At 33.3% G+C, this 13,652-nt stretch overlaps 2 protein-coding genes across 6 annotated transcripts in view; both read right to left on the minus strand.

Moving 5' to 3' along the window:
• Positions 1-5,301, minus strand: part of LOC143241061 (putative RNA polymerase II subunit B1 CTD phosphatase RPAP2) — a 51,736-nt gene extending 46,435 nt beyond the window's left edge. The window contains exon 1 of one of the 5 annotated variants that reach the window (XM_076484535.1): positions 4,871-5,301. The gene's annotated coding sequence lies outside the window, so the exon portion shown is untranslated. Of the gene's footprint in view, positions 1-3,693; positions 3,845-4,694; positions 4,715-4,870 lie in introns of those variants that run through there. The other 4 variants (XM_076484536.1, XM_076484538.1, XM_076484537.1 and 1 more) reach the window with 4 other exon arrangements.
• LOC143236362 (protein FAM200C-like) lies at positions 1,602-9,528 on the minus strand. The gene is made up of 3 exons (XM_076474634.1): positions 8,983-9,528; positions 8,296-8,901; positions 1,602-1,760 (listed from the first exon to the last, which is right to left on the minus strand). Exons 1-3 carry the CDS (start codon positions 9,526-9,528, stop codon positions 1,602-1,604), a joined length of 1,311 nt encoding a protein of 436 aa, XP_076330749.1.
• Between the last annotated feature and the right edge of the window lie 4,124 nt (positions 9,529-13,652).

Here is a 13,652-nt window from a genome sequence, read left to right on the forward strand (position 1 = left end):
TGAAAAAGCAATAAAATCTTCAACTAACGTGGTTTCATCCTAATATAATGTATATTTTATTTGACACCTGAACCTTGTATTGGAAAATAAAATAAACGTTTTTGATTGTTTTTTGGTAAGTGAATTGTCAAAGAGTAATAGTACTACTTTTTCCAAGATGTCTTGTAAAGTTGAGAAAATTGCATCTCTTATGAGCCAGATAATACTCTCCCAAGAGATTAAGGATTGAATATGCAAGTCACTTGTTAATAGTTTTATAAGTCATTAATTAATAGTAAGTGAGCAGGCCCCAGACAACTGGAAATTGACTAATGTTACTCCTGTTTTCAAGGAAAATTATAAAAACTGTCCAGGAAATACACATCTGTTTAATCTTGCATCAGTAGTGGATTTTAGAAAGTCTAATAAAAATGCTTTAAGAATTACTTTAATAAAGTTTACATTTTTAATGGATAGTTAAAATGGTTTAACTAGGGGAAAATCTTGCATCACACTCAATTTCTTTTTTTACAGTTTCTGAAAAAGTTACTGCTTATGTGTATAGATGATGGTAAGGGTGTGGATCTATGGTCTGTGGATTTTTAGAAAGCACTTTATAATATTTATTTTAAAAAATGATCACTGTAGATGTGGGAGATTATTTGGCTCATTATACAGAAATGTCATAATATGGTAGAAAGCAGAGATTATAATAATGTTCACCCAAATTGAATTATTATCATATATGAGGTACCTCAAGGATCAATATTATAACTTTTGCATTTTTTAAAAATTCATATCAATGACAGAGATGAAGGAATGGTTAATACATTAGCTGCATTTGTTGATAACAATTAGGTTCCAGGTTGTTGCTTGATGTGAGAAAAATACTATTGCTTTAAAAAAGGATTTAGATTAATTAGTGAACTGATCAAACAAATAGCATATAGCTTTTAATTATAATACATGCAAGGTAATGCATGTGTATTACTTTTATTTGAATTATAATTTTGATTAAAATAACCTTAACATTATTATAAAAGAAGAATTATGGAATGGCCAATCAGTCTTCTTAAGTCATCCAAACAGTGTGCTGTTGCTAATAATAAAACAAATAAGATTTACTTTGTATCTTTAGAAATAATGAGCACAGCTGTGAAGAGATTACAATGCCATTATATACAGTGCTGGTTAGGTTACATCTAGAGTACTGTCAGTCTTAAAATTGTTTTCATATACAGGGCATTCAGATGCTGGAAAGTGTTCAGATGTCTACTAGAATGATACACTGAATAAAACTATTATCATACAAGGACAGGTTAAGGTTTCTGAAATAATTTTATCTTGAAAAAAAGGAGAGTTAGAGAAGTGTTTAAGACTAAGAAAGTCGACAGTGTCAATCCATCATCATATTTTTGTACTTAATGTTAAGAATAGTAAGACTGAGGGAAATGCATATATTTTGGCATGGTAGGAATCAACTTGTGTTAAAAAAGTTAATTCTTTTTCACACACGGTGGTTGGCCTCAGAAATGGGTTGCCTTCAGATTTGGCAGATGTAGTAAATTTAAGGGAAGTTGTAACAAATATCTGTATGCTAAGAGCTCGCTTCTTTTTAAGGTTTATTTTAGTGGATGGGATGACCTAGATGAACCAACAGATTTCTTGTTGTCCTTATATTTCATGTTATCTTCAAGGGACCAATTCCCATTTTTAATGTTACTGTTACCTTTGACACTCTCTGGTGTTAGCTCTAATGTTAGCAGCAATATCTCCCGTAACTAAGGGTGAAACACCATTCTCAATGATAAAATAAAAATTTTCATTTCCTCACTAAAAGCATGTGCATGGGAAAACATTTCAAAAGTAGGACTTCAATAACTGTTTTATGTGTCAGTATAGCTACTTTGTACTTAATTTTCCACAAGAAAAATATCTTCATGATCATGAAACACAAGTGAAATTGATTTGCTCTCAATATCAGTTTTATTCAAAGTTACTGTTAAATCTTAATTATGATGTAATTATTGCTTAACTATCTCTTTCTCTCTCTCAATGTATGTATTGTATACAATTATCTAAATTACATCAGAGGCATACAGATAATAACTCAGCTCAGTGCAACCCTTGTGAGCTCTTTACTTAAAATTTTTTATTGAAGTTGCACATGCTAGAAATTAAATGACAAAGCCAGCAAAACTGTAACAAAATTATAACTGGTATTACTTCAAGTAGAAACTGTCTGCAGCCATAGCAACCAAAATAGTTGAGGATACCCTGTCTATCATACATAATCAAAACAGATGCAAAACTACAGATTAAATAAAGGGTTAGAATTTGGATGTTGGAACCCACAATGTCTCAGATCCCACTACCACTCAATCTATAACCAGTTATGGGCATCATAGTAACCATTAAAGGTATAAAAATTAAAACTGATATCATCATCCACTCTCAATTACTACAAAACATATCACCCAGCCTACACCATTTTATTTATATTTCAAATAATACATATTGTTGTAATTCTAATACTATAACAACAATACCATGTTAAACTGTAAACTTATCTCTATTGTTTCAGTACCCTTACCTTTACCACATGTATATTTTTAACTTATGTGAGTGTAGAAAAATGTGAATGTAATTAAATAAGAAAAATTACATTTTTAGAGATAAATAACCTTTAAAAACTATTGTAGTAACTTATTGTCTTACCAATATTTTGAGCAAACATTCTTTCTCAAGCCAGAAACAAACCTATCTGTTAATTGACAATTGCAGAAACATTAACATCATTAACCAACAGGCTTGAAATAAGAGCATATGCTTAAAATGTTGCCAAGTAAATAAATTAAACCACAGTTTTTAAAGGCAATTTTTCTATGAAAGTCTAATTTGTTTTCATTGCATGATGTTTGTGGAGTTTTGCTTTTTAATTTTCACATGTATGGGCACATTCACATCCTCCTCTAGAGCATTGTCATGAAATATAATACATAACTTTTATTTTAGCCAAGTAAAATATGACATAAACTGCATTTGAGTTTAGTATGTTATACCACTAAGGAAAGATGGATTTCTCCAAAGATTCCTAGCTTCTAGTTGTAGATAAATAACAAAATGGTAAAATTTTCAATTTTTGTATTTATTGTGTATATAACTATAAGCAAAGCACTGGAAGGTTTATCTATAAAAAAGGTAGTTAAATTACAATTTTAGGACTAGTTATCAGTCAAACGTTTCTTGTAAGTTACTTTTAATTTCTATTCTTTTCACAGAAATTCCTAACTGTTCTAAAGCTCTGTATATATTTGATGTTATTTATTAAATTTCCTAAATATACAATATTTATTCACAATTTCTTTACTAAAAATGAAAAATTACGTCAATGGCAGACTAAAACAGATTCAGGATATCCTCTATGACAAGAAGATTCTCTCCTACAAGTCAAAAACTCAATTTTTCTGCAAGTAGATTTCACAAGATTTACATGTTATAAAAATTTTGATTTTACTCCTTATGTTTATTTACTTTAATCACATTTAAATTGCAGCTTATAACTCATGAACTATGTAAATGTAACTAATCACAATAACACAATTTATAGTACAAGTACTGCTTTCTCAGTTTTACTTCCACAAGTGAAATGACCAAAAGCAGAAAATTCCAACTAATTAATACAATGCATAATATTTGTATTAACAAACTTACTGAGTTTAATGATTAATTTTTCATTTGAAAATTGTTTGTTGTTGTGGAGCAAAGCCACATTGGGCTATCTGCTGTCTTCATCACAGGAAATCAAAACCCAGATTTTAGTGTTACAAGTCTGTTAACTTACTGCTGTCCCATTGGAGGATGACTTGAAGATAATATATCATTAAATAAAATTAAATGACAAATTTGATCCTATTATAAATTAAGAAAAATAGTAGCACTATAAATTAAATTTCTACTTCAACATCAGATTAAAATTTTAAAACCACTTGGGTGCCCCTCAGCTGTGCATAGGGTACCTTCCCATGATTTTTGCCCCTCTCAGTAAGCCAAGTAGAAATGATTTTCCCTATCCTTTTCCCCTTTTTAGAAACATGCCTACCTTAAATGAACAATTTAATACCATGATTTTCTCAAGTCTTTCCCACATAATCTTTTATTTAGCTCATCATCCAAGTTCACAATGTTTGCTTCGTGAAAATTAAGAACTAATATTTCATTTACCTCAACGTGTAAAAAAATATCAAATTCAAACTTAATTATCCAAGCAATCACACTTCTACAAAAGTTCCTCCATCTGAATTTCAGCAACTATACCCTCATATAGTTCATACTAATAATGCCATAAGTAGTTAACAATAGTTAAAATATCACCCAAGAATTATTTTCCTAATCATTTTGTAGAAAAAATATAGTGTCACTTAAACACGAATCTCGCATAACTGTTGCATTAGTAATCTAAATCTTACTGCAAGTCCAACACTAATTTCATTATACAATGAGAAATTGTATAATTTTAGTACAAAATTTCTCATCGGCCTGATGAGACGAATGACATAAAAATAACTATAATCTTATCTCTGGTACAGCTAGGGTATGTTAGTATTTCTATAGTATATTTAAATTAAATATGACCTAGTACTATAATGACCACTGAGATTGAGAAAGATTACGATCCGAATTAGGCACAATATTTACCTTATTTTTAGTCTTACCGTTTAAATTAAACGAAAACCTAATGCTTGAAAGCTATATGAATTACGAAGGATAAGATTAAGCGTTTAAACTTTAACGCTAAAACTATGTTACATATTGTTCAAATACGGATCTTAAACTTTCTGCCATTGATTTTAGTTCTACGTTACAAAAACGTATAAATAAATCTGCTCACGTTAAGATTCTAGCAATCTGACCCCTTTGCTAGGATTTGGTTGGGCTTTAGAATGTACCTGAAATTTCATGAAATTCTCATTTACGGCTGGTCTATGCCCTTATCTCGATGTTTTAAAAGTTCAATTTGTGAAACTATGAAACGTGTCCATATGGCACGTCAAACTGTTGTCACTTGTTTCTTGCAAACCATTTGTTCATAATTTAAATCATTAACCGGAAATTAACAATGTTTATGATTTAGCAAATAATTAAATCATTGTGTCTAAATATTTTATCCTAAATGATAGAGGGAAGGATCCTGCAACATTCCACAAATCCACGTCCTACTTTCATAGAATCATCAACACAAATGTGAGCAGCAGCATCGTTTCAGACATGCATTTTAAAAAACTTTACTCTTCATATTGGATGCTGTCATTTAAAATGATAACACTGTCCAACTTGACTATGTTTTTTAGTTTTTCCCTGGGACGATGCCTTTTTTTACTTTTATTTAGATTTTTCCCAAAAAAAATTTGGCCATTGTTTTGTTTTTAACTTTTCATTTTATATTTGATTGTATTTTATTTGCGATTTTTTTCCCGGTTGTTTGGTGCAATTAGCCCAGTTCCTTTGCACCAGACAAGTAGATTAAGGCGTTCGACTCGTCATTTGAGGGTCGTGGGTTCGAATCCCCGTCACACCAAACATACTTGCCCTTTCAGCCGTCGGGGCGTTATAATGTTACGGTCAATCCCACTATTCGTTGTTAAAAGAATAGCCCAAGTGTTAGCAGTGGGTGATGATTACTAGCTGCCTTTTCTCTAGTCTTACACTGCTAAATTAGGGACAGCTAGCGCAGATAGCCCTCGTGTAGCTTTGCGCGAAATTCCAAACAAACCAAACCGATTATGTCCATTTTTTTGTGGTGTTTAATTTTCTCACCCATCAATAGGATTGATATTTAAAACAATAATGCATTATACTGTCTCCTAGCGCCTTTGTCTCGCCTCAGTCTTTGTGTATATCAATATATGTTATAGTGGACATTATTAGTAATGATCAAGTTCTGTAAATCACAGAAGAAAAAGCTTTAGTTTCACTGTATTCCGAATGCTAGCATTGTGGTTATTTGTATTTGTTTAAAACACGATAATGGTTTCAGAATATTGAATTTTTATGTGACTCTGCTGATATAAAATTACACTAATATCAAGGAAAATATTATTTACCCAATATTTTATTGTTGTTGTCAAGAGAAAATATGTTCATTTTATAAAATTCAAAATATTGGTAAACTTGTGAGTTTCCATTAGAGGGGTAAAAGTCGTTGTTCTACTTACAGTAATTAATAGAGGTACTTAATAGTTTCATTGACGTTGAGGAGGAATGTGTTCTGTTTAAGATCGCCCTTCCCGCTAGTACAGCGTTAAGTCTACGGATTTACAACGTTAAAATCAGGGGTTCGACTGCCCTTGGTAGGCTCAGCAGATAACCCGCTATGGCTGTTCTATAAGAGAACACACAAACACAGTGTTTGAGATATTTGAACTATTAGGATAAAAAATTTATCTGATTTTACATAACTGTTAATTTTGGTATTTATCATATCAACAAAAAACATGGCCAATTTATATTTTCATTAGTTTGATAGGAGTACGTTAAACTTTTTGAATTTAATATTCATAATCCTGTAAAATTTCTATGATCATGTCTCAATATTATAGCACTGGGGCTGTATTACATATTTTGCGCTTTTAGTTAAGTTCTGTGTAACTTACAATTTTGGAAATAGCATTGTTCAAGCAAGTTTCTAAGTTTAATTTTCCATACAGACTGGGCCTGGCATGGCCTAGCGCGTTAAGGCGTGCGCTTCGTAATCTGAGGGTCGCGGTTTCGCGCCCGAGTCGTGCCAAACATGCTCGCCCTCCCAGCCGTGGGGGCGTTATAATGTGATGGTCAATCCCACTATTCGTTGGTAAAAGAGTAGCCCAAGAGTTGGCGGTGGGTGGTGATGACTAGCTGCCTTCCCTCTAGTCTTACACTGCTAAATTAGGGACGGCTAGCACAGATAGCCCTCGAGTAGCTTTGTGCGAAATTCCAAAAAACAACAACAACAACCATACAGACTAATTGGGGTCCCCCCGCTAGTACAGCGGTAAGTCTATGGACTAACAACGCTAAAACCAAAGGTTCAATTCTCCTTCGTGGACTCAGTAGATAGTCTGATGTGGCTTTGCTATATGAAAACATGTACACGCTAATTCGATCAAGTGGAGATTAAATACCTACTTCTAGTTATATTGCAAGAGTAATATAATAACACGGTGTTTAATTAACTCTGCGGGTTACTCTTTTTTGCAAATTAAGCAGTAGATGCTGGTGAACTCATTTATAATCTTCACAGTCTTTAGCCAACTGACTTAACAGGCAACAATCTTTCTTTTCTTTCTTTAAAATTTAATAGTTTATTGCGATACTGGGGGCCTGCGAACTAGATTTTAGCGAGTTTCATCAAGATATGACAGAGCTTTTCAAGAGATTATTGCAGATTTTTAGAGATTCTTCGTGATATTTTCACCTATACAGCTTCGAAAAAAGTTTATGTGGAATAAAAAATAGTTTCATTTGGGCTTAAAAAGTGTTTTCGTAGTGTTACGCCCCCCGCTAGTACAGCGATATGTCTCCGGATTTACAACGCTAAAATCAGGGGTTCGATTCCCCTCGGTGGGCTGAGCAGATAGTCCTTTGTGGCTTTGCTATAAGAAAAACATACACGTAGTGTTACTGTAACTTTTATCTAAGAAATCTTAAACTTCTCACTTTTGATTGCTGGCTAAAGGTTTTAAGTAGTTTTACTCTCCTTCAGCTTTAAGTTGACTTGTAATTTCAGGGTTAATTTTCATCTTTATTTGTGTGGATGCAGTTTGGCTTTCATCTCTAATTAAATTTAGTAGTTCTTCAGTAAGTACATATTATTTCAGAAAATCCACTTTTAATTTGTCGTAGTCCATGGAATCTTCTTTCGTCATGCCTGCATATACTTATAGACCGTTTGCTGTGAAAAAATGGGCTAAAACAGACTGCCCAGTTGTTTTTGTCCCAATTCTGACTTGAGTCAAATCTTTCATATCTCTGCAGGAACGTATCCATGTCATTTTTCTGTTCATCAGAGACTCGGTATAGCCAGGTGGTTAAAGTACTCGACTTGTAATCCGAGGGGCACGGGTTCGAATCCCCATCGCACCAAACCTGCTCGACCTTTCAGCTTTGAGGGCGTTATAATGTCATGGTCAATCCCACTATTTATTGGTAAAAGGATAGCCCAAGAGTTGGCGGTGGGTGGTGATGACTAGTTGCCTTCCCTCTAGTCTTACACTGCTAAATTATGGGCGGCTAGTGCAGATAACCTTCGTGTATTTTTGCGCGAAATTCAAAACAAACCAAACTGTTCATCGAAATCTGAACAGAATGAGTCGTCCGACTGTGACTCCAGTCACAGATTGAGAGATTGAGTTCATTGAGAGCTAAAAACACATCAGCCAAATAGGCAAGCATCTGAACAAAACTAGGTTCTTTGAAATATATAGCCAGTTCTTGTACCCTTTCACGGAGAAACTGATGAATTTCTCCTCTCAGTTCAAACACACGAAACAGCACACGACCACGTGACAACCACCTCACTTCAGTGTGGTACAAAATAACAGTGTGTTCCTGACCCATTTCCTCACAAAGTGACTGAAACAATCGATGATTCAAAGCTCGGCTGCGAATAAAGTTTACAACCTTGACACAAATATCCAGAGTTTTCTTGAGATCTGGGGGCAATGTCTTTGCTGCAAGAGAGTGACGATGAAGAAAGCAGTGAGTGAGTTTCAGATTAGGAACTTCTTTCCTCATTAATGCAGCAAACCCAGAACGATTGCCCAGCATTGCTGGTGCACCATCTGTACATATTGAACCAATTTTGTCAAGGTGAAGTTCGTTTCTTGAGAAAAATTCTTGTATTTTGTTAAGCACATCTATAGCTTGTGCAGTTGTCTTTAAGGACTGACAGAAAAGGAAACTTTCTTCCACTTTTTTCTCCTTCACGTAACGAACTACTGCCAATAGCTGACAACAGTTGGATACATCTGTTGATTCATCCACTTGTAGGCTAATCTTAACTGGACTAGCCTTGATGTCAGCTACAACTTGTTCCAGGATGTCAACACTCATGTCGATGATTCGGTTATGGATTACATCATTTGACAAAGACACTTGTTGGAGTTTCTTCTCAGCTTCCTTGCCGAGAACAATCTTTGCCATTTCAAGGGCACATGGCTTGATCAATTCCTCACCAATTGTATGGGGTTTCTTTGATTTAGCAATCTGGTATGCAACTTCATAAGAAGCACGCAGTAAAGGTTTCTCTGTTGGCGAAAATCCATAAGTCGGCAATGTGCCAACCTGATCAAACCTAGCTCTTTTGACCCTTAATGTCACAATGTCATTTCCTGCATCCCTGCCACCATGTTTGTTCTTGAAATGTTCATCAAGCTTTGATGGCTTCAAGTTCGCATTGGAGAAGAGTGTGCTGCACAGGATACACTGTGGACGTTGTGTCCCATCCTTCTCTGTAGTACAGGTGAAACCAAACTTGACATATTCGTCATTCCACTTTCGTTTCTTCGACATACTGCAGACAAATCTGGAAAAGAAACACATTCATAAGTAGGTGTTTTCTTTTTTTTTATGAATTATCTCTAAAATATGTGATGGAGAGACTGAAATACCTGGTTTAATCAGTAGATTTGTAGGCATGACAATACATTCTATGAAAAATATTGTAACGGCTACACTGCTACAGTGATGATGTATGTTATGTAAACAACCCATCGCTCATTTAAATAAATGTGTAGAAAGCAAAATCTGAAATAATACATAACCAATCTTCCACCCTACTGTTATGCATCAGAAAAAAAAATAACATTGAAACAGGGAGACCATAACTCACGTGTTGATGGCACGGATGGGTGGTGTGGACTGAGACGTGATGATAACCTCCCTCTCTCTCCGTGTTGCGCACGTGTCCTGTACGCGTCCCTTCCTCGTCTATCCAAATGACATACCCGTTTGTTTACCCTGTATTGGAATCTGATGCAACTTTACCACTTCATTAGGAAATCAGGTTTAGGTTTAACTTTATCTCGGAACACTGCTGAAGCAAAAATGTTTCTTCTTAGGAGAAATATAAAGCATACTCTTATGTAAAAATATAGATTTGCTTTAATTATTCATGGGCATCCTCGCACCCCTTGGGAATCATCTTCGCACCCCTGGTTAAGAACCCCTGACTTACACTGTCACGTAATTTACCCAGTTGTATCTTGATTTTCCAATAATTGTCTGCTTTTCATACCTCGAACAATCGTCAAAGTCCACACAAGTAGGTTCAGTTAGTTTAGAACTCCGTTAGGCCATTCACTGCGGCTGCAGTTAACTTTATGTTTTCTAACTTTTTTGGGCCGAACTTTTCTTTCACCTGACTTTAAATTTACTTTGGTTATGCTTATCTAGTCGGAGCTATTGATACGTCTATCGATTAGGCATTCTAGAAATCTCCGTAGTCTCGATATAAATGAATTAAATACACAGAATTAATTAATTAATAATACTACATGCACTAAACAGTATTTTATATCTGACACTTACCTACATACTGCGTATACAAGCATCACGCTAAACGTAAAAAGAATAATGTAAGCATTCTATATTTTTTATCGACATTTCTTTTAAATGTTAACTTTAAACATCTATCCATTTTAGGTGTCACTATTTCACTACTTTGAATAGGAGTAGTAGGAGAACTTACAATATATTTTCCACTTCTTTAGTGAAAAAGTAAATGTTATAAAATCATGTTATTTATGTAGTTTCCGTTGTTGATGCACTAAGACACTCATATGGGTTACCGACTTTTAGCTTTCTTTGGGACAAGAGACGAATTATGATACGAAAAATGGGATTTCGATTCCAAATTGTCTGTTATACATCTTTGTTAACAATTAAATAACAAAGCATAAACATTTATGCATTCCTTAAAAAAGGAGTGAAACTGTTTGAAAATTACCTAATAAAAATTATAAAATAGTTACTGATATCTGATTGTTTGTTTGATGTGATGCAATACATTTGTTATCCATACTGTGACCATCATAGATATATAATCTTAGTTTTAATGGTCATGAGTCCGTAGACTTGCTGCTGATCTGTACGGGAAGAGTGGTTTGAACGTAAAATATATACAAATACATCCTGTCTAGACCATACAGAGACAAAACTGTGAAAGGCAGAGTGGTCAAGTTTGTTTTTTTGTATGCTGAAACGTTAAAAATTTTAATGGAAGGAAACGGACAGGGACTAATTAACGAAGGACAAAATGTGGATCACCAAGAGGTAAATATGACTGATAACGTGAATCTGTTAAATGAAGACAACGAGGAAAGAGGAGTTCGTAACTCTCGAACGTTAACTGATCATCTGAACAAGCACTTACTATGTTCATTTCTTGAAAGACTAAATCAAACAGCTGAACAACCAACAGTGGATCGTATAGAGACGAAAGATACCGAGTGTTTTGATGGCCAAGCTCAAGGATAAATCTATGCCTAATTTGGCCTACATGATTTTCTCATTTCTCTAATTCATTATTCAGGTAGATGACTTCGCTTCCTTAAAAAAGTGTACTATGGTATAATTTATATTGGCCTACATCAGATTATTAAAAAAAAAGTTTGGACTTATCAGAATAACAGTCGAAGGAAATTAATTCGAGATGGGAAAATGTAGTTTACAACTTCAACTTGTTCAAGCCTGCTGCTGAGTATTGGATTTATCAAATTATGTAACGTTACTTCAGAAGTAACATCATTGGTCTTCAGAAGTAAAGTAAGACACAGACAGTCATGTAATACTGTAATGTATTAATTCAGAAAAAAATATTCCAAATATAACGTGTATTGTTCAGATAATTTGCTTAAGTGAAATTTAAAGCTACTACTACTAGGTTTGTAATTCATGTCTCGGTATTTCACTAAAATAATATGGTTTTGTGGTGTAATCTTTAGTAAGAATTATTGAATATACTTGTTGATTTAACAGTTCAAAGCAAGCATGTTTATTTTTTATTCAGTGTAAATGTATTGTTTCTTACTGTGCTTAAAATACCAAAGTTTGTGATACTTTTGGAACTGAAAACATTTTGAAGTAGAAAATTAATAAAATATAGGCTTATTACATTTGGTAGTAACATTATTTGAAAATTTGTAGACATCAGAGCTTTAGAAGTCTAAACTATAATTAAGAAATATTGATTGCATTATATGAGTTATTCCATTATACCAATATTGTTTTATGCATAAGTATATTAGTATTTGAACTAGCTACCAGATGTTAAAATTCAAGATATACAAAGACTATATAATTTATTTGCAAGTACCATTGATGATTCCATATGTCCTAATGCATACTGGAATTTATCTTAATACTGACATATCAGAAGAGCTTATAAATATATATATTATTAACTAAGAACAAAGAACTTAAGGATTTGATGATAAAAATCATGAAATAGGTCTTTTGGGAGTCTCTACACATTAGATATTGAGAAGGAACTTAAGCAGATACAAGGATTAAATAAGATTATTAAGGATAGAGCTTAAAGTCACAGTTGGTTATCTTCTCATATCTATGGAATGATGAAATGTACATGTGATGGACTTCATCTAAGTTGGTTTGGAAAATCATCTCTGTGAAAACTAAACTGTTTTATTAGGGTTTATTTAAACACATTTTAAATAGAAATGAAATATTGTTTTTTGATTTTGAGATATCATGTTTGTCATGTTATATGACAGGAGTTGAATAAATTTGCTGGTAATACTGATAAGAGTAGTTGGAAAGTATTTTCTTTTTCACATAAAGAGTTGTTAACTGTAAGATATATCAGTAATAAGAGACAATTTTGTTCTTCCACACACACCACTGGAAAAAGTAAAAACTTAAACAGGTTTTAAATTTCAAGAACACTCTTCTTAAACTTGTTAAATACACTCTTCAACTGCAATTGATGACAGCTTGTTTTATAAGCCAATCAACTTGTTAAAAAATAAAAACTTATTAATTAGAGCCTATTCTGTCTTTTCCAAATTTTAAATTTAGTGTTCTTTTGTTCTCTCCTTTTAATTTTGTTTATTTTTGTATAAGATAACCTCACCATTCTTTTCTCAAATGAAAATAAGTTAAAGGGAACTTATCCCTGATACAACTGAGCTTATAACTCTTCTGATTTTTGCATGAGAAGATAAAAACAATATTCTTAATTCTGACTACTTTTTATAAATTATTTGACACAACCAGGTATTAATATCATGGTAATGTGTACAAAGATTAGGGGATTAAAAGAAAATAAAGCAGAAAACCAGATATGTTTTGATACAGGGTTATAGAGGAGGCCAAACATGAGATATTCAAGCTTCTCATTTTTAGTAGGTCAACAGTGAGTAGGAAAATGCCCAAGGATTGGAAAGTTGCTTCTGTTATTCCATTTCAAAAGTGATGGTAAGAATTGTTTTGAAAATTATATATCAGTTAGTTTGCATTCTATAGTAAAAAAGACAGTGTCAGAGAGTCTGTCAAAAACTTACTTTTTAGTACTATATATACAGTAATGTAAATGTATGGGTATGTTGGGCTAAGGATTCTTCTTCAGTATGTGCCTTTGACTCATTTTTAATAAATTCAATAGTAAACTAACAGCA

Source organism: Tachypleus tridentatus, chromosome 13, assembly GCF_004210375.1.
Source record: "Tachypleus tridentatus isolate NWPU-2018 chromosome 13, ASM421037v1, whole genome shotgun sequence".
NCBI classification, from domain to species: domain Eukaryota; kingdom Metazoa; phylum Arthropoda; class Merostomata; order Xiphosura; family Limulidae; genus Tachypleus; species Tachypleus tridentatus.